Source organism: Cydia amplana, chromosome Z (genome assembly GCF_948474715.1).
Source record: "Cydia amplana chromosome Z, ilCydAmpl1.1, whole genome shotgun sequence".
In the NCBI taxonomy this organism is placed as follows: domain Eukaryota; kingdom Metazoa; phylum Arthropoda; class Insecta; order Lepidoptera; family Tortricidae; genus Cydia; species Cydia amplana.
Window position 1 is genome coordinate 16,062,859 of NC_086096.1, and position 22,499 is coordinate 16,085,357.

At 37.2% G+C, this 22,499-nt stretch overlaps 1 protein-coding gene across 1 annotated transcript; it reads left to right on the top strand.

The window, feature by feature from the left end:
• The first annotated feature begins 1,227 nt into the window (after positions 1-1,227).
• LOC134660815 (tyrosine-protein phosphatase non-receptor type 11-like) lies at positions 1,228-21,726 on the top strand. The gene is made up of 12 exons (XM_063516622.1): positions 1,228-1,533; positions 4,631-4,793; positions 14,633-14,809; positions 16,396-16,549; positions 17,549-17,689; positions 18,758-18,886; positions 19,200-19,327; positions 19,785-19,949; positions 20,504-20,614; positions 20,858-20,948; positions 21,042-21,190; positions 21,628-21,726. Exons 1-12 carry the CDS (start codon positions 1,256-1,258, stop codon positions 21,646-21,648), a joined length of 1,707 nt encoding a protein of 568 aa, XP_063372692.1. The 5' UTR covers positions 1,228-1,255; the 3' UTR covers positions 21,649-21,726.
• The last annotated feature ends 773 nt before the right edge of the window (positions 21,727-22,499 follow it).

The following is a 22,499-nucleotide window of genomic DNA, read 5'->3' on the forward strand; positions in this document are numbered from 1 at the left end:
TCAGGAAGTGTATGAACGTTCAGTCGTGTCCTAATATCTTAAGTTATTTAGCGCCACTTGCACCATCCCACTAACCCCGGGTTAACCGGTTAAACCTGGTGTTACCATGGTTACCAGTAGAATTTGACACTGGGTTAACTAACGGTTTAATCGGTTAACCCCGGGTTAGTGGGATGGTGCAAGTGGCGCTTAATGTAGTTAGGTAAAGTTAGGGTTAGGTATAATGAGTAAGTATGAGTACGTGACTTAAGCTTGTTCAGTGACCTTCCTTTGGGCAAGTAGATGAGTCCGAGCCGTTTGCGACGACTGTCCTTTCTGGGCGTGTGATGAGTCCATTACTTATTAGTCCCGTCACGCTGGCATGGCGTCACATTTAAGAGTTCATAAGGAAAAATTTATCTTGATTTACGTCTCGGTATTGTTGTTTTCCATATATCTTTAAAATATATGTAATGTACCTAATTATTTTGTTGCTGCGATTGTTTATACAAATAATATTTTAAAAGCATATTAAAAAAGAAAAGTTTTAAACTTTGTGTTTGTGTTAAAGTATTTTGATTCTCAAGTGTATAGCATGGGTCTCTATTGTTTCCTAAACAGTTTTGTCATAATTTATTGTTTGCCCGTATTTTCATTAGTCATAATTTATTTGGTTCAGAAACGCGTCACTTTTAGTATTGCCCTAAAACAAACTTAACCTATAGGATAACCTTACGAAAATCCTGAAAAGTTAACGGTTTCGGTCTTGTAACTAATAATAATATGACAATCAATACATTATGACTTAAAACTTTATGTGAAACAAAGGTACCCCGGTCTAACGTGAGTCATCCTTTATTGTTGAGTTTTTGATTAAAAAAAATGGTTTAATTGGTATATTAGGTACAGTCAAAGAATTTAATTTCAGGTACCATTTCGTACCAAGGTACAATATTATCAATACACGGTGACAATCAATATGAAAGTCCCCCGGGACAGGGACCTCATACTATTAATTGTCACTGACAAGGTACGAAGTGGTACTGAAATTAAATTCCTTGACCGTAGACTACATCCCTTTGTACCCCTTCATTTTGTTACTCAATATATCTCCGAACCCACAAGAAACTTGTGTGCTGAAGTTTACTAGTATACTACATTGAACTCGGCCAACTCGGGCATAAGGCTTCCCCAGCGGCGTCCTCATGAGAGCTTGTATACATGAAAACAAATGAATGTCACGTCAACAGTGTCGTTAAAACGCTCCGCGTGATTCATGCGTGCGCGCAGAGGTCACTTGAGTTCCAAACAGCGTGCGAAGCGGATCGCTCGGCGGTTACGGTCGCGCGCACGAATCTCGGAATCGCTATATGAAACTAGTAGATATCAATCTAGAGTAATGTCAAAGGATCCGCCTAGATTGAGCAGGCTCGGTGTGCTGGCGCCAGCGGCGCTGTTGGCGTGCATGGACGCCTCGGTGTTGGCCGTGCCGGCGGCTGGAGCCATCGTCTCCACAGTGCTCAAGGAGCTTAGCAAAGCTTTCATGCTTAAAAAGTAAGTTGGTTTTTCAATTTTTATTTTGACCTCATTTAGGTGTAAAAATATGGGTGCACAAATCATCTCAAAAATATGTCCCATAGCTCATATTATGTCAGAGAATTAAAAACTATGGGAAATATTTTTGAGTAGGTAGGTAAAGTGGTCTACGCCCATATTTTTACACTTGACTGTACATATTTTGTAATATAAATATTATATCAATATCAGAATCAGAAAAAAGTACACTATACGAATTTTGCCCAACACATTAGACACATTTTATTACCATAGGTACGGTTACAATTGTTAGATATAATTGGTTGTGCATTCTGCACATATATAGTTTACATTATAACGGAATTTCTGAGTTGGGTAAACACTTAAGTACTTATTTAATGATGTATTTATATCTCTGGTGTTTAACTGCTAACTATGTTATCACGCTGCTGTGCGAAATACACTTGCTAGATTTAGTATTTAAGTGCCCGGAATGTTATTAGTTGGTATATTTAAGTAAGTGTTATAGTCTGGCACAACAAATTGGTTAGTAGTAAAAATGCGATTTTCTATGGGTGAACAACCCTTATTCGCGTCTATATTTATCTTATTTACCACTAACAAACTAATAATATAAGCAATAAAATCTTGTGAGTTGTAGAGTTTCAAACCGATACGTAAAAATAACCTTACCTATTTGAAACTTTGCAAGTACTTACCCATATATAGGTACTTAACAATTGAAATGGCTTGCCAGACTATACAGTCAGCAGCAATAGTTGCTAAGCGGGCAAAGTGTTCAAAATGATCTTGACGCGACTTTATTGTTAAGGTAATTTTGAACACCTCGCCCGTTTAGCAACTTCTGCTGCTGACTGTACAATGTACTTACTGAAGTTCCTAATAACTATTAAACTATTTTTTTTGTTGATTTTTAAATAGTGCTATTAAATTAAACTTTTGCACTTGTTTGTTTGCGGACCTGCGAACGATCTTTCCTAATAAGACATAGGGCCCGATTCGGATTTTGAAATAGACATCTATTAGATATCTTTTAGACATCACCAAGATACGATAACGATATGTCTAAGATCTAACCTGTCAAATTTGACATTTCCGCGATTCTGGAGATACTCTTGAACGATTTCCACAAGATATGACTTAGAGATCCAATTCACATCTAATAGATATCTAACTCTATCTAACGTAAACGTGACATTGGTTGACCGAATTGCGCTGCAAAAGAGAACTAGTTGAAATCTACACTATAACGTATCTAGAATGGATCTAGTACGTGTCGTCTCTTGTGAATATCTTGAAGTTCGAATACGACAGATGGGTTCGAGTATCATAAATACATATAATTCATTGGTCTTAAAATAATCATAATCGTAAATGGTGAAAAATTTTAGAATATGATTCGTTTTGTGCTTTATTATGCTTGTGCCCTCAGCTAGACTAAACAGTAGGTGTTTTCCATCGTTTTGTGTAATTATGATGCGTATTTAGTGTACTTATTAATATAATAGTATCATTATTTTGGTATAAAGAGCCTATTGTATAAATATAATAGAGTTGAGAATAGTCTTATAAAAAATAGTAAAAAAACGGAAGTATACAATGATCAGTTCCTAATAGGGTAGAGGTGGGCAGCGCCGAAAACATCTCGAGCATTGAGACCGAGGCCGCTGCAGTCACGGTCACGGAGTCTCCCACTTCCACTGCCATCACTCGATATTGAAAAAAAATCGTTTTTATCGCGTAAAAAAACTATTTCTAGTCTATTTTGTTTATCGGGTATAATCCAGTACCAACTTAGTCATCCTAATTTCTCCGAATAAGGATAACAAAACAAACAATTCGTTCAGTCATTACTTTAACAGTTTAACAGATATAAGTCAAATGAAAATTACAATAGGTTTTTACATCTTAACAATGGGTATTTCCGTAAGTCTACATGGGTACAAATGTATGAAATTTCACTTGGTGATTGTAGTTCATTATTTTCTTTTGTCGTATTTGTTGTCATCAGGCTCCGTAACCAACATGCCAGTCGCTAGCGTTACGTAGCGAACGAAGCGCAATTGTCACTGTCACACTAATACGGAAGAGTGATAGAGAGACAAAGCGATTAGATGGAGAAGCGCAAGCGATTGTCACCATGGCTAGGCCGCCACGCCAGATACTTAATCGCGTCTTTCTTGTATCATTGCAAAGTTAAGAGAATTGAAAGCTTATTTTTATGGTAAAACTAGAATAGATTGGTTTTAAAAAGTTCTATAATCCAGAAACACCGTTTAAATATTTCTTAAATAATCCTTAATATTCATAAAAGACCAAGCGGACCACGGATAAGTGCTTGATGTGCTCATTTTAGTTGTTATAAAATTGTAATGCTGTCCTTACTATATTCATATAATGCAATCCTACGTAGAAGGTGTACCTACTTACTAATTCGTATTTTATTGCAGCATTGTTAGGACACAAGGCATTCAATAACGATTTTGTTTGTCGCTTTTACTATGTTGGTACTTCTATGGCGCTTTGTGTTGCATGCGAGTCAGATTTATTTGGAGGTAGCTCATCAGTTGTCAAGTCATAAAGCCATTTCTAAAGTAATCCTAAGGCTACATTATTAAAAGCTGATATTATATGGCGTTATTCTTACACGTTCATCAAATCTAACAAATCGTTGAATATCGTTTGTCCCTAACCGTCCTCTTGACATTCCTGTTTGTTAGCCGGAGACAAAATATAATATGTAGAAGGTTGATAAGAAGTTGCTAAGATATAAGAATAAGGTTCAGCTTTCCCGTAAACCGTAAGTTATCAGTACCTAGCGTTTATTTAGAATACTTAGATCATTCTCATCAAAGTCAAACGGTGTAGGCTTTAGGCCGTATATGCATACACTACACCGTATGCCTAATGGTATACCTACGCTACTAATAAATGTGTTGTGTAAATAGGCCCTGCCCTACGTAGGTACTCTACTTAGATGGTAAGTCTGATTAACAAACGATGGTAAAAGCCGAAACTGACGCGAAGTTCATGCAAAGTCCAGTACTTAGGTACAGTATGTTTTTGCTAATGTGTCACATTAATGTTATTACAGGTGGTTTCACGGAGTGATGTCGGCAAAGGAAGCAGAGCAATTGATAATGGAAAAAGGCAAGAACGGGTCATATCTGGTGCGCGAGTCGCAGGCGCACCCTGGCGAGTTCGTGCTGTCGGTGCGCGCGCGCGACCGCGTCTCGCACGTCATGATCCGTCGGCAGGTGAGCTTCGATCAACAATGACTACAATTTAGGTTCAGCTCGCAGCTAAGTCGGGGCCAATTTCCGGAGATACAATTGTCACATCCAGAAATTCTTTCGATACCTACCTAACAGAAGATACAACTTATGTTTTTATTGTTGTTACAGCGGTACTATGTAGAAATACATAGTGAGTACCTAAGTAAACTTTCAAAGTACCTATCTTATTATATTAGAGTTTCTATCAAAGAAACATCCATCGGAGGTGTAGTTCCTAGTTCCTACCTAAATACCTTTTATAGATAGTCTTTTTATTCAAGTTGCAATATCAATTGTGGTAGGAAATTTGTTCTTGATTAAGTTAGAACAGGGACAATAGAAACACGATATGATCGAAACAAATCATAAACTTTGGATGAATAGCTATATCTACGTGTATGATGCCCCCTACTCACGACAGGCGGCAGGTAGGCCATGTTTGAATTCTGGGCCAGCATTGCCCGAGCCTTTCGCGTGACGATAAACTAATATCTATGTTTTTCGTGTATTATTGTAAAATAACTATGGACGACAGACCTGCCACGTGTTAAACAATATCTACCTTAAAATAATTTGCTCTTTGTTTCAACATATGGATATACTTAAAAGCCGGACGGGTTATTTTCTTGATACTTATATATAAAGAATTAATTTTCAACCTCAATTTGAAAGCGATTACAATTCAGACGGTTGGGATTCCCGCGCTCGGACTTTCCCGTTGCAGCTAAGATAATAATAACATTTCAAACAAGTTTCTTAACTGTAGATTGCAAAACAATTGATATCCGAAAACCCCATGAGGCTGCAAAACACATATAAGTATATCGATCTTCGGTTGCATTTTTTTAACTAATTCGCGGTTTAACGGCCTCCGTAGCCTAGTCGGTAGTGACCCTGGCTACGAAGCTGGAGGTCCTGGGTTCGAATCCCGGTAAGGGCATTTATTTGTGTGTTCATCACAAATATTTGTTCCTTAGTTATGGATGTTTTCTATGTATTTAAGTACTTATATGTATCTATATATTATATATATCTTCATCTAGTACCCACAACACAAGCCTTATTGAGCTTACCGTGGGACTAGGTCGATTTGTGTAAGATTGTCCTATATAATATTCATTTATTCCGATCCCTAACATAAATCTAATATTAACTTTTACAAAACGATACTATTGAAGATTGAAGAATACCCCGACTCATACCAATGAGTTTTTCGGAACTTATGTATGAAATATGATTTGATATTTACCACTCTTTGCTTTTCGGGGAAGGAAAATATTGTGAGGAAACCGGACTAATCCCAATAAGAGTTTCCCCTCTGGGTTGGAAGGTCAGATAGCAGTCGCTTTCGTAAAAACTAGTGCCTACGTCAATTCTTGGGATTAGTTGTCAAGCGGACTCCAGGCTCCCGTGAGCCGTGGCAAAAATGCCGGGATAACGCGAGATGATGGCTACTGTTGAATTGAAATGGAATTGCTTTCTTGTTTGCTTTATTATAACATAACGGACAAAATTATTTGTGTAGTTTGACAGCCTCACACATATAAATTACCTATCGATCGTTCACTAATTGTTTTTACTTCATAATCCTCAATGCCCCTGGCTTGGACTTGATGACACATTGTTCTTAGAGGAACTATTGGGAGATGAAGCCTTATTTGGGATCAGTTATTTATTACGTTTTTTATTACGTTTTGTGTACTAGGTACCTATACATTTTATTGTTGCTAATGAACAAAAACTCAATAGTTATTATAATTGGTAACAATGAATTTGCCGTTGATTACCGATGTCAAGATTTTTTTGTTCGTCATTTGAGTAATGAGATGAGTGCTCGAGTAACCCTCCCACACTTGAGCGGAATATGTAATACATAACTGCCTCCGCGGTCGCTGCCATTTTTTAAGTCGGGTCATTAAATGCCTTTGGTAGATATCGCATTATGAACGTAGGTAGGAGTTAATGATCTTAAATCCCCCTCCTCCTTCCTTCCTCCTTCAGGTTCCTTTGAACCTGGCGATAAGTCTGTGTTCTAAACCACAGACTATGTAAAAAGGTATATTTTCGGAAATAATCTTTAATTGGTTACAGTGTTCTCAAACTGCCAGGTACCTACCTACTTCAAAACGCTGCACACGTACCTAAGATGAATCTCAATAAATTTTGTATTCTTGTCACGAAGTAATTGACGTAGGTTGGAAACTTGAAATAATTAGGCAGTTCCATCAAACTGCTCGCTGGCTTATCAAACAATGTAGGTACCTGCCTTCATCACTGACTGTACGATGATGTGTCAAAGCTTTCATCACTGGCTGTACGTTTATTGAGGCGGCCATCTCATTACATCAATAAATAGAAATAAACTGAGCCCAAGAAAGTGAAAACGTCGTGAAATGCAACATCGTCAAATCATGTCGGTCGGTAGTCATACCTTGGCTTGGATTTATTAGCGGTAACTAGTTGACCACTTGCCTGTGACGGTCATAAGTTGAACATAAAGGAATCACGTGAATAGTGATAGTGCAATGTCATATTTCTCGATATAATATCGATATAAATACCAGTGACCATTTTTTGCTATAATTTTGGAATGAAGTTCCTCATCGTACGGTACGGCTTGGTGGATGTGTTTCCGTCACGACCCTTTCTTAACTTCGTTCAAACCGAGTGTTCCATGGACATGGACCTGAACATGAAAATGATTTCCTCATATGTGATGTTACCTATGTGAAAAGCAGTATGTGTCAACTTTCTTAACTTCGTTCTCGGATCCACGACACTCACGCATTCATGAAAACTTCTATGAAATTATGACAAATAAATAACACTTGCAATGCGTATGCTAACCAAATCGTTGTAGACTTTTCTTGGTCTAACTCTATCTGTAATTTTAGTCCGCGGACTATCATAGACTAGCTGTTGCCCGCGACTTCGTACGCGTGGATTTGTATATTGGTGGTTATACATTCTACATTAGTTTAGAACAGCGGTCGGCAACCTTTTAGCAGCCAAGGGCCACATAGTAGTTAACGAAGTTGACGCGGGCCGCACTTTGTTAATATTTATGACTTTATCAGACATTGTCGTTTGTCAATATTACATACAAAATAGCCAGGGAGGCTCGCGGGCCGCAAGTGACAGGCTCACGGGCTGCATGCGGCCCGCGGGCCGCGGGTTGCCAACCGCTGGTTTAGAACATTATGCAGCAAAAGATAGCAGTAGGCATGGTTAATCATTTGTTAATTATTATACAACGCATGAGATTTGTCTTTCACAACCTGGCTACGACAGGGCTACGACGTTTCAAGCCCCTAACTGAATAAAATTGTTCTCGATATAATCTCTCTCAAACCCCAGAAGATTTTCAAGTCCACTATAATATATATAAGTTTGAAGTTCCTAGCTTTAAATAAAATTTGAACCCTCTACCAACTCTCAACCCCTGTTTAAACTTTTAGGGGATGAATTTTTAAAAACGCTGAAATTACTTTTCTTGTATTGTAATAATATGCCTTTATACAACGATTCACAAGTCCCGCACTCAAATAAATATTTGGGTTCCATACAAATTTTTGACCCCCTTCACCACCTTGGGGGATGAATTATCAAAGACTCTGAAATTAGTTTTCTTTACCTTTACCTTTTTACAAAGCTTCAAGTTCCTAGCTTTAAATAAAGTTATAACCTATACAATTTTTCTACCCCTTTTTAACCTTGTTATGGGATGAATTTTTAAAAACGCTGAAATTAGTTTTCTTGTGTTCTAATAATATGGCTTTATACAAAGATTTAAGTCCCGCACTCTCAAAAATATATGATCTCCATACAAACTTTCAACCCCTTTTTCACCTCCTCGGGGGATGAATTTTTAAAATCGCTGAATAGGGTTTTTTGTTTTTTAATAAAATATTACCTTTTTACGAAGTATCAAGTTCCTAGCTTTAAATAAAATTTGAACCCTATACAGACTTTCAACCCCTTTTGGATCCTTATAGGGGATGAATTTTTAAAAACTTCTCTTTTAATGAAATAACTTTTTACGAAGTTACAAATTCGTAGCTTAAAAAAAATTTAAACCCTATACAATCTATCAACCCCTTTTTAACCCTTATAAGGGATGAATTTTTGAAAACGCTGAAATAACTTTTCTTGAGATCTAATAATATGGCTTTATACAAAGATTCAAGTCCCGCACTCTAAAAAATATTTGATCTCCGTACAAACTTTCAACCCCTTTTTCACCACCTCGGGGGATGAATTTTTAAAAACACTGAAATTAGTTTTGTTGTTTTTTAATTTCATACTTTTTTGCGAAGTTTTAAGGTCCTAGCTTAAAATAAAATTTGCACCCCAAGACAAATTTTCATCCCCTTTTTTACCCCCTTAGGGGTTGAATTTCCTAAAACGGCGCAATTCCTTTTTTTTGCAATCGGCTATTATGCCTTTCTAAAAAGTTTCAAAGCATTTGTAATGGATTCACTTTCAACCCCTTTTTAACCCTGTTAGGGGATGAATTTTCAAGAACGCTGAAATTACTTTTCCTGACTTGTACTAATATACTCATGTACAAAGTTTCAAGTCCCACACTCACAAAAATATTTGATCTCCATACAAACTTTCAACCCCTTTTTCACCACCTTGGGAGATGAATTTTCGAAAACGCTGAAATTAGTTTTCTTGTTTTTTAATATAATACATTTTCACAAAGTTTAAAATTCCTAGCTTAAACTAAAACTTGAACCCCATACAATCTTTCAACCCCCTTTTAACGCTTTTAAGGGATGAATTTTTGGAAACGCTGAAATTACTTTTCTTGAGATCTAATAATATGGCTTTATACAAAGATTGAAGTCCCGCACTCTAAAAAATATTTGATCTCCGTAGAAACTTTCAACCCCTTTTTCACCACCTCGGGGGATGAATTTTTAAAAACACTGAAATAAGTTTTGTTGTTTTTTAATTTCATACCTTTTTGCGAAGTTTCAAGGTCCTAGCTTAAAATAAAATTTGCACCCCAAGACAACGTTTCATCCCCTTTTTTACCCCCTTAGGAGTTGAATTTCCTAAAACGTCGCAATTCCTTTTTTTTGCAATCGGCTATTATGCCTTTCTAAAAAGTTTCAAAGCGTTTGTAATGGATTCAAACTTTCAACCTCTTTTTAACCCTGTTAGGGGATGAATTTTTAAAAACGCTGAAATTACTTTTCTTGTCTTATAATAATATACCCATATACAAAATTTCAAGTCCCACACTCACAAAAATATTTGATCTCCATACAAACTTTCAACCCTTTTTTCACCACCTTGGGGGATGAATTTTCGAAAACGCTGAATTTAGTTTCCTTATTTTTTAATTTAATACATTTTTACAAAGTTTAAAATTCCTAGCTTAAAATAAATCTTGAACCCCATACAACTTTTCATCCCCTTTTTAACCCTTTTAAGGGATGAATTTTTAAAAACGCTGAAATTACTTTTCTTGAGATCTAATAATATAGCTTTATACAAAGATTGAAGTCCCGCACTCTCAATAATATTTGATCTCCGTACAAACTTTCAACCCCTTTTCACCACCTCGGGGGATGAATTTTTGAAAACGCTGAAATTAGTTTTCTCGTTTGTTAATTTAATACCTTTTTGCAAAGTTTCAAGGTCCTAGCTTAAAATAAAATTTGCACCCCAAGACAAAGTTTCATTCCCTTTTTTACCCCCTTAGGGGTTGAATTTCCTAAAACGTCGCAATTACTGTTTTTTGTAATCGGCTATTATGCCTTTCTAAGAAGTTTCAAAGCATTTGTAATGGATTCAAACTTTCAACCCCTTTTTAACCCTGTTAGGGGATGAATTGTCAAAAACGCTGAAATTACTTTTACTGTCTTATAATAACATACCAATATACAAAGTTTCACGTCCCACACTCACAAAAATATTTGATCTCCATACAAACTTTCAACCCCTTTTTCACCACCTTGGGGGATGAATTTTCGAAAACGCTGAAATTAGTTTTCTTGTTTTTTAATATAATACATGTTCACAAAGTTTCAAATTCCTAGCTTAAACTAAAACTTGAACCCCATACAACCTTTCATCCCCTTTTTAACCCCCTTAGGGGTTGAATTTTTCAAAATCGCTTCTTATCTCTTGTACACTTTACAAATGCAACCTAGTGTGCAAATTTCAACTTTCTAGCTTTTGTAGTTTCGGCTCTGCGTTGATGAATCAGTCAGTCAGTCAGTCAGTCAGTCAGTCAGTCAGTCAGGACACTTGCATTTATATATATAGATTTATGTCAATATCTGGGTGACCGAGCTTCGCTCGGAAAACATATAAAAACCCGAAAATGCGCGTTTTCCCAGAGATAAGACCTAGCTAGATCGATTTTTCGCCCCCGAAAACCCCCGTATAGCAAATTTCATCTAAATCGTTAGAGCCGTTTCCGAGATCCCCGAAATACATATACTTATATATAAATAAATAAATAAACAAGAATTGCTCGTTTAAAGGTATTAGATATGAGAATACATAGGTGAACATAAATTAGGTACTTTAATGACACGTCTTGAACGTCTTTAGAATTTACTTTGTTTTTTTTTTATTATACGTAAAAAATATTGAGCTTTTATAAAAGCGATTAATAGAATGATGAGATTTCGATGCTTGGATATAGGATAGTTATCCACTTCTACCAAACTCGAAAGAAATAAAGATTCGAGTTACACGATTACCGTAAAATGGGGTGAGTAGGCTTCGCGGGGACAGTTGGGTTATGAATGGGGAGAGAAGGTTTGAAAGGGGGGTGGATGGTTTTTTAAGGCTATTGCCACAAAAACAATGCATTCAAATTTAAATTGGAGCTATAGTAATACTCATAATAAAAAAAAATCGATCCAACAATCTTCCAAAATCACCTTTGTATGAAAACCCAACTCACCCCAAATACGAGGGACTACGGGGTGAGGTGGGTTTTCCTGTTTATCGTCAAAGTTATGAAATGGAACTACCCAAAATAAAATAAAAACGAAAATACAAACTTCCGGAACACTTATTATATACACCATTCAGTTTGCATATGTAAAAATAAAATGTTATCGAGGTTTGAATGTCAGTTTTGCACCTACTCACCCCATTTTACGGTTTCTCTCTGCTTAATATCTTTGTACCTATTAGTATTTACTTATAAGAGTTATAAGATATCACGCAATCCTAAAAAATCGGTCGTGTGTACGTGGGTGGGTTTGAGGCGTGTTGATGTTTACTACCTACTGCTCACATATGCTAATGTTATTTATACTGCGCAAAATCATATTATTTTTACCATTTAGGTACCTAATTATATGAGACCAATTTGTTTTTATATCTATAACTTACTATTTTTAACGAAACTGGATTTCCACGACATAATAAACAAAGTCGTGGTCAGATTACAAACAATACGCAGTAGCTACCGATTCATAATTGATTCATCGCTATTTGCTAGGTACACGAATGTTGATAGTTGCGAGTGTAAGTAAGGACTGCCCGTGAAACCTGTTGCCGAACATTTAGCATTCGGCGTCTCGTTTCTCGCAGAAGGCCACAAACTGCCGCAGGTAAGGTCAGAATCATTTAAGAACCTTGTCCACGCTGCTCCAAATCATACCATCGCTCGAAAAATTGGACAATGACAGAAAAAGAAAAAACACTTTTTTATATCAATTAGGTATGTAAGTATAGCAGTAGGTACTACTCGTACTTAAGTACTTAGTAGGTAATGCTTGAAATATAATATGCATCCCGTACGCTTGACCAATCGTCAGAATATCATTTTCATCACTTTGTATGTAGCTGGCATGGTACATAACATAATAATATAATATCTCGGCGACCGAGCTTTGCTCGGAAAACATATAAAAACTCAAAAATACGCGTTTTCCCAGAGATAAGACCTGGCTAGATCGATTTTTCACCCCCAAAACCCCCATACAGCAAATTTCATCGAAATCGTTAGAGCCGTTTCCGACATCCCCGAAATATATAAATAAATAAATAAACAAGAATGGCGCGTTTAAAGGTATTAGATAGATAGATAGATTAGATATGTAGGTACATATATCATGTAAAGATACGTCAAGTTTTGTGCTCCTTAACAAAATTAGTGCCGAAAAATGGTCCTACCTTCATCCGGCATTTGCTCGAAATTATAATAATAACAATAACAATAACAATAACAATATTTTTATTCATAATTGAAGTTTAGCAGGAAGGTTACATTGAACCCCGCACTAGGCATGGCCTGTATCGCGGGGGTCATGATCATCACGAGTTACCAGAAATAAAATTTATAATTATATTAAACATAAGAATAGGAATAGGAAAAAAAGAGAGGAGTGTGTACTTGTATGTGTAAGGTTGTTGTGAGGTGGTAGTGAAAAGTGTGTGAATCAAATCTAAGAATGTGTGAGTGTAAAAGTTTGTTAGATTTAAGTGTGTTCGAGCGTTAATGATTAAAAACTGAAACTGAACTCGAAGAGGAATGAAGAAGTAATCCTATGAATCCTACGTGGAGTTAGGAGTTACTTGGGAAGGATTCAGAATTTCTTCTGATTCGTCGAAGTTCCAAGACTTTAGCAGGTTTAGTATACGAATTTTTGCCTCATTTACGTTACAGTGCCTAATGTCACAAATTTTAACTACTTTATTGTAGATGTGCGGGAAGAGAAATGCTGAGAAGCGCTGCGCAAAAGAAGTGAGAACACGAGGTTTAGGGATACTGTAAACTCTACTTGAAGTGAGCGATTGATGTTCCGGCAGACGACTGGCCATAATATGAGTATATAAAGTAACACGTAGCAAATACAATTTGCGAACACTCAGGACTTGGGCTTCTTTATAGAGGACAACTGTTGGATATCGACGGGGTCGCCCCAAACAGACCTTCAGAACCGCTCTTTGTGCGCGCTCCAAAATTATCATAAACGATTTACCAGAGCCTCCCCAGGCTAGTATACAATAGTTTAAAATTGATTGACAGAGGGCTAAGTACACAGCTTTAAGTATCTGACCAGAAGCAGATTCACGTAAAAGTTTAAAAGTGTAGATGAGTTTACGCACCCTACCAGTGGTCGTCGAGATATGGTTTTTAAAATTAAGGTTTATAATTTACTATATCACCTACTCTCCTGACTGACTGAATCATAAATGCAAAGCCGTAACTACAAAGTCAAAAGTTGAAACTTGCACATCAGGCTAAGTACATTTATAGTGTGTACAAGAAATAATAAGCAGCTATTTTGAAAAATCAACCCCTTAAGGGGGTAAAATGAAAGTTTGAGGACTTGAAACTTGTTAATTAACATCAACATAAAATCAATGCAACTTTGTCATCAGTTTTTGAACAACCAAGAGAGCCTTTACTGCCTTTGAGGGTGTATGAGATGACAGATGACATCCCACTCACTCACAGACTTAAATACTCACTACTCGTGGTGTGAATAGTGCAATGCATGCAGGCGAGTGCATTCGTTTATTTCATTCGCACCATCGATCTGTAGATTATATTCCCGCAGACTGCACCTGACATGCTCGGCCCGGACTGTACAACATCGAGTTAACATCGTAATAACTTAATATCTCGATGAAGGAAGTTACAATAAATATAAATCAGTTCTGAAAACTAAGTTAATTGATAAATACAATCTTGTTTTTTACACGACTGCATATAAAAGGAGTGTAACATTTTTATATGTTTGTAGGTATTTATTTTACCTTAAGTTTCAGAATCAGATTAAATAGTATCTACACTTATTGTTTATTGTATTTGTTTTCGTATATGATGTGTGCAGCACAAGAAGTACGACGTGGGAAGCGGCGAGCAGTTCTCGGAGCTGGCGGGGCTGATCGAGCACCTGCGCGCGTTCCCCATGGTGACGGGCGCGGGCGAGGAGCTGCGCCTGCTGCAGCCCGTCTCCGGCACGAGGCTGCGCGCGCACCGCTTACAGAGGAAGGTCTCGCAGATGCAGGTACACATGGAAACACTAGTGCGCTCGACTGTTCTAAGCAAATACTCGTATGTATTGTAGCAGGTTCTACTAAAAATTATACTTGTTTCTGCAATGCAAACACTACCTACCTACATAATCCTAGTGAATGCGTTGATATGAACTGCTTTTTCTATAAATCCCAAAACAAATTTGAAATACGCCTACCTAAAGTCTGATAAGTACCTATATATACAGTTAAGCTATTACAATATCGATACCGACAAAGTGCCAAAAATATGTAGGTACCCGCTACCTTAATGTATGGGCAATAACTATATTTAATCCCTTAGCCCCTTGAGCGTTCCGTGGGACTTATTAGTCTATCTGTGTATACTGTATACGTATAATATAAAAAAAAAGTATCGATAACTGATACTTTCACGATACTTTAATCTCGTTTTATCTGTTCTGTACCTAATAAATTATTGTGTAAAGAGAATAAGCATTAATATCAACATTTTCTGTTTTTTTAGGGTTCCGTACCCAAAGGGTAAAAAACGGAACCCTTATAGATTCGTCATGTCTGTCTGTCTGTCTGTCCGTCTGTCCGTCTGTCCGTCTGTCTGTCCGTCCGTATGTCACAGCCACTTTTCTCCGAAACTATAAGAACTATACTGTTGAAACTTGGTAAGTAGATGTATTCTGTGAACCGCATTAAGATTTTCACACAAAAATAGAAAAAAAACAATAAATTTTTGGGGTTCCCCATACTTCGAACTGAAACTCAAAAATTTTTTTTTCATCAAACCCATACGTGTGGGGTATCTATGGATAGGTCTTCAAAAATGATATTGAGGTTTCTAATATCATTTTTTTCTAAACTGAATAGTTTGCGCGAGAGACACTTCCAAAGTGGTAAAATGTGTGTCCCCCCCCCTGTAACTTCTAAAATAAGAGAATGATAAAACTAAAAAAAATATATGATGTACATTACCATGTAAACTTCCACCGAAAATTGGTTTGAACGAGATCTAGTAAGTAGTTTTTTTTTTATACGTCATAAATCGCCTAAATACGGAACCCTTCATGGGCGAGTCCGACTCGCACTTGGCCGCTTTTTTTGTTTAAGAACATTTATGAGAACAAAGCCTTAATGTTAGGTACCTTGATATTAGATTAATTAATTAGTTTAATGTTGTTTATTAGCTAACAATAGCAAAAACAACGTGTGAAATGAGCTATAAATAATGATATTTCGGAGATGCCACCTTATATCCGCGAGTGAGCAACGATATCCCAAAGCCGGCCGTAACATGCGGTTCCTGAATATATCATAAAGAGCTTATAATATGTGGGTGTGTGTGTGTAGATATAGATAAAGCAGCGTATGTAACTGTACATAGTTATGTATTATTGTACCAGCACTCGTGTCATTATTTTATATAATATGTATAATATAAAGTAATATAAACCCACACAGGTCTTTTAATTTTTAATGCCTTTCATTATATGTAGTAGTCACATAAACTACTACTGTCAAGGTGTAAAAGTTATTCGTAAAACGATACATAGTGATCCTAAGGCTTTAAATTATAATATCTGTTAACTACTTTTCTTTGTTAAAGGACATTGAAGATTCGCAACAGCTCGATAAGAAAAATGGTTTTGACGGAGAATTCCAGTCGATTAAGATGTTAGAAGACAGGCACGTGTTTACTACAATCGAGGGTAATAAACCAGAAAATACTTCGAAAAACAGATACAGGAACATACTTCCCTGTAAGTTGATAACTAATCCCTACAATACCACGGGCCACGTGCCCACGAAAAACCCGAAAGATATAAGTATATTCCTGAAGACTAAAATGTCCTATAAACTTTTTTTTTAAATCGGCTAGTTTCAGAATTAAATCAGTAAAAAAAATCTTGTTATTGTTACTTAGTGCAAAACGCCTTTTTGAGGGCGATATTGCCACTGTGGAACCTAGTCCAAATATCCTTTTCCAATTTTTTTTGCGAAATTAACCTAAATTTCATATAGGTACTTAGCTACTTAGATACCTAACATTTTTTCCGTCTCTTGGCATCAGAAATGCGTGGTTGAAAACTCTCTGGTTCCTCGTGGGTACCATGTATATTATTATTATAAGGTTATCAATGCGTAAGTAACTCTGTCTGTTTGTCTGTCATTCTGTCAGTTTCCTCTTTACGCTTAAACCGCTGAACCGATTTAGATGAAACTTGCTTAGTAGGTATGGATTTTACTTAGTTTGAGGCCCGACAAAGGACAAAGGATTCAGTTCGACAAGATATTGTAGATAATTATTGAGGGCGCTACTTTCTACGTCACTGTCACATTTTTGAGGTAAAATGCTGAAACATGGCAACAATTTAGTATGGATTTTTTTTAGTTCCATTTTATTTCATTTCTATTATTTTATGTACTTTTGCACGCAGACGAATAAAGCTAGTACCTACTTATATTATATACATATAAAGTTATCCCATACTATTAGATTTTACGATAGTCTGTATTTAGTTTTATTTTCCGTCGCAGTGACGCGATAAAATGTCCCTATAGGTTAAATTAGTACGTACGTTTTATGTGCTAGCTACCGCACTAAGTGTAGTAAATTAGCGCTGTACTTATATGTACTGTAAAATATATTGTACAAAACAAGGATAGGTAGGTAACAGCAGATATAGTTTCTGTTTGGTTATGCAAAATAATGGTTTTTTCTCGTATTTAAAATAATTTTGGTTAATGTATGTATTTAGATGACCAAACACGGGTAGCGTTGCGGCGAAGTGGCGAGCATAATACGGACTACATCAACGCGAGCTACGTGCGCGCCGGCGCCGGCGCAGGCCTGTACGCCTCCCAGGACTCCTCCACAGAGAGCCTGGACAGTTTGCAATGTAAACTCTCACTATTTGTCTCCGAAACAGCACTTCTAGGAATCCGGTCAAACACAACGACCGGTAAATAGTGTAAACAAAACAAGTAATCTTTATTAAGCTGCCGTTCTCTTGCAATTTTTGGACAATAAATATAAGGAGTAACGGACCGCAAGTAAGCAATATATTGTTATTCATGAGTTACTTACGTCAGCTCTAGCTCCGTTTAAAAAGTACGGAACCCTCGGTGGGCGAGTCCGACTCGCACTTGTCCGGTTTTAACCTTTTGAACGCCAAACGGCGCGTCCATTTGCCGTGCCACTGACGCCACGGGGGTAAAATTTGGTTTTGTAAATAATGCCAACCTAAAAGTGGGGTGTTTTTCAGTAGATTTTCATCAAAAAAATCCGGCCAAGTGCGAGTCGGACTCGCGCACGGAGGGTTCCGCACCATCAACAAAAAATAGAGCAAAACAAGCCAAAAAAAACAAGCAAAAAAACGGTCACCCATCCAAGTACTGTAGTACCCCGCCCGACGTTGCTAACTTCGGTCAAAAATCACGTTAGTTGTATGGGAGCCCCACTTAAATCTTTATTTTAGTCTGTTTTTAGTATTTGTTGTTATAGCGGCAACAGAAATACATCATCTGTGAAAATTTCAACTGTCTAGCTATCACGGTTCGTGAGATACAGCCTGGTGACAGACGGACGGACGGACGGACGGACGGACAGCGGAGTCTTAGTAATAGGGTCCCGTTTTTACCCTTTGGGTACGGAACCCTAAAAACGATCGACGTCAAATGCCGTCTTTGGCGTCGTTGTCACGATTTTGCGTTGACGTCACATGCCGTCTGTGGCGTTCAAAAGGTTAATAATGCGACAGTAACTCTATCTGAATGGCCGTCTGTTACCTCTTCACGCTTATCCCGCTGGACCTCTGAAATTTAGTTCGGAAATAGTTTGAGGCCATAATATAGTTTTTATCAATCATCATCATTCATCACCATTCTACGCAGACGAAGTTGCGGGTCGAAGCTAGTCGCTCTATGATACCTAAGAAAATGTAAAACAATTTTTTTTCTTACTTTAGCTATAATTGGTGCGGAGGATCTTTCTAAGACCACCTTGGTTTCAAAATCCTTGTCAGACGATGCGCTTATGGTGGTCCGGCGTAATATGAACATGGATAAGATCAATGGAAATCTATATCCAGATGCAGGTATTGCACTAAAATATTTATAACTTTATTGAGTATATGCACTTTATTGTACCAAAATTACATTAATTATACATTACTTTATTCTACATCATTATACATATTCATTATGTAGTGTGCGCGCTACGCCTCACTCACACTGTTACACCTAGCGCTAAACAAGTACGTGTAATAAGTAGGATACTTTGTAGCTTTAAACATAATAAATCCGTAGGTATTTATAAGATATCGTCTGTCTCAATTAACGTCTCACATCCAATGGCGACTCTGCCATGCATTTTTTTTTCTTTTTTCATAATGTCTACATATGTTTCAGTAAAAGAAAAGTTATATATCGTCACGCAAGGCTGTCTGCCAACTACTAAGGATGATTTCTGGCGAATGGTGTGGCAAGAAGATGTTAGAGTTATAGCTATGATTACAAATGAAATTGAACGAGGCAAGGTAAGCCCGATTACACTATTATCTAAATTAATCGGTTTCTAAATATTCGTTTTATCAACATTTTAGGGTTCCGTAGTCAACTAGGAATCCTTATAGTTTCGCCATTTCTATCTGTCTGTCTGTCCGAGGCTTTGCTCCGTGGTCGTTAGTGCTAGAAGGCTGCAATTTGGTGTGGATATATAAAACAATAAATCCAACAAAGTCGTACAATAACACATAAAAAAAATTTAAGGTACCTCCCCTACACGCAAAGTGGGGGCGAAATCTGTTTTTCGCTCCAACCCTACAGTTTGGGTTATCGTTGAATAGGTATTTCAAAACGAATAGGGATCTTCAACAGTATTTTTTGATAAAGTGAATATTTTCGGCAATAACCGATCGGAAAAAAAATTGTAAATCAATTCAAAAGTGTTACTTACTGTTATTTTCATTAATATTTTCAGTTTTATTTTTACAGAAAAAATGTGAACGATATTGGCCACTGTCAGGTCTTCAGGAATACTACGGGGATCTGCTCGTGAAATCAATCTCGGAAACGTGTTATGAAAACTACATTCTAAGAGAATTTGATGTGTCCGACGATAAAGATCAGTGTAAAATTATCTACCAGTACCAGTTTACGGTATGTATTCTACCCTTACTCGTTGTAACACCTGTAAAATGTTTTACAAGGGGGCAAAGTTCATGTTTAACCCATCGTGCCAATATTAATAACCGAGCAAGCAAAGGCTTCCGAACCGACGAGCGGAGCGAGTGGTTCATAAAGTGGAATCTGAGTGTTGCGACGGTTTCAATTCAAGGGGTTTAACCTTTTCGACGCCGTGTCAAACACAAAAGCTGTCACGCTGACGCCACGTCACCGAAGTGTCAAAACTGAAATTGAACTTTATGCATACGCACGTAGGTCTGGTCTATGTTGCTCTGTGATATGTGACCGATTAATCGGACTTTGGCGTTGAACCTACGGTGCGGATATATCGGTCATTGGCGTCCTAAAGGTTAAACAAACTTTGCTTCCGAGTGAAGCACAATTTTCTACCACATCAACGCGCAGAAAGAAGTAGGTAGCTGTAACACCTTACATAAGTAGAATCCAAGTGAATGGTATTGGTATTGAATTTGCCAGTGTACAGTTTTTGAAACATTTTAAGTTATTTGTTGTTGTTTGAATTGAAGATGTGGCCGGATCACGGGAGTCCCGAGGAGCCAGACGGCGTGCTGGCGTTTGTCGCAGAGGTCAACCGGCGGCTGGCGCAGCTCATGAACGAGCCTAATCCGCCAGAACAGGTTTAATTTACTCACCCATTGTGTAGACACCTAACTAAACTAATTAAAACGTTGAAATGGAGAAAGTCAATAAAATATAACATAAAAACGACACTCGCGTGTTTTAAAAACGTATTGTAAATAAAATACGTGAGTAACCTGTTTCAATATAGGTATTTAATATGGTGAATTTAGTTAGTTACTTACGAGTACCATACGGGAACTGATAATAAGTACTTAATGTAAGTATTGGCCACTTTTCAGAATGTCCTCTGCGTACACTGCTCAGCGGGAGTGGGGCGGTCCGGCACCATGGTGGTCCTTGACATACTTATTGATAAAATTAACACGTCTGGTGAGCATGCTACTATCATCATTGTTATTGAGCATGTTATTTTTACTTATTACTCATTAGTGATTTGTGGGATGACCAAAAAACGTGTTACAGGATTAAATTGCACGATCGACGTATACAACACAGTGAGGCTGGTGCGCGCGCAGCGCGGCGGCATGGTGCAGAACAGCTTGCAGTACCGCTTCATATACCTTGCATTGCAGGCCTACATGGACACTAACAAAATTAAGTTAAAACGAAAGGTAGGTGTCCTCCTTTTAAAACAAATAAGTACGTAACTGTTTTTGTGCTTTCGTAATCCGTAGTGGACTAGAAACTCTTATAGCCATGTCTGTTTATTCGACGGCTTATTACTAAAAAGGCGCCATTCATTTATTAGGTAAGACGATTTTTGCCAGTTTTTAACCCCCTCCCAACCCCATGTAAGACCTATTACGTAAGAATCTAAAGGAAATAATGAATTCACATTTGGTTTGTCTTAGTGTTCATTTTTCAAAATAAAAACATTTTTGGAACGTTTATTAAAGTAGGTATTTTAAATCGAATAGGTAGGGGTATAGAAAAAATGCACTCATATTAAAAAAAATACTGTTATGTTTTATATTTATATACTGTTTTTTATTGTTCAGTTGTGTTATGTTTTTGGACTTGTTTATTAACCATTCATTAAATTTTTCAGGTATACACGGCAGAAGCTTGAGTAAAATAGCTCCATGACTACTCCAGAAACCAAAGTTTAAGAATAAATGATAACTGATACTAATACAAAATAAAACAAACTCTAATCTGTATTATAGGTACATACCTACATAAGTGTAAGTAATGAAGTGAACTTTATCAATAATTGTTTGTTTCATTATAATTTTTACCTAGCAGTCAGCCTTAAGCCAGCTACACATTTGTCTGACGTGTCATGGTGCACATTTGCCTGACGCAATGTGTTGCGTCAGGCGAATGTGTATGCAATCATAATTAATGTATGAAACCGATTTCCGTTCTGATGCGTCGCGACGGTTCTGGCCTGGAATGTCCAATTTTCCAAATGTCCAGTCCCCGTGCGTCCAATTCCTTGAACGACCAATCCCCGTATGTCTAATTACCTGAACGTCCGATCCCTGTACGTCTAATTACCTGAACGTCCGATCCCTGTATGTCTAATTACCTGAACGCCCAATCCCCGTATGTCCAATTCCTTGAATGCCTCCTCCTCGTACGTCCAATTACCCGAATGTCTAATATCTGATTCCCTGTACGTCCAATCTTTGTATGTCTAATGACCCAATTGACCGTTTCGTCTGTGATGAAACATCAGAACCTGGCTGGACGTCTAGTAGAGTAACAAATAGTCCGTTTGCCTACGAAATTCGCCCCATATTGTTGGCCTACTATTCAGGTGACACTAAAAACCGTTTATTTACGAAATTGTAGAAAATTAAGAAATAAAATATTTTACGAAAATAAAACATGGCTTTTATCTTTATTTTCTGAATTTTTATAATAAGTAGATGCATTTTTTCAAAGCATTGATATAGAATAAGAGAACAGAATACA

What these genes read in the sequence shown, in the direction of transcription:
- LOC134660815 (XM_063516622.1), top strand. Translation starts at nt 1,256, where the DNA reads ATGCGTGCGCGCAGAGGTCACTTGAGTTCCAAACAGCGTGCGAAGCGG. An exon ending in AAAGCTTTCATGCTTAAAAA is followed by an intron (nt 1,534 to 4,630) that starts GTAAGTTGGTTT and finishes ATGTTATTACAG; the next exon opens with GTGGTTTCACGGAGTGATGT. An exon ending in ATGAAATTGAACGAGGCAAG is followed by an intron (nt 19,328 to 19,784) that starts GTAAGCCCGATT and finishes TTATTTTTACAG; the next exon opens with AAAAAATGTGAACGATATTG.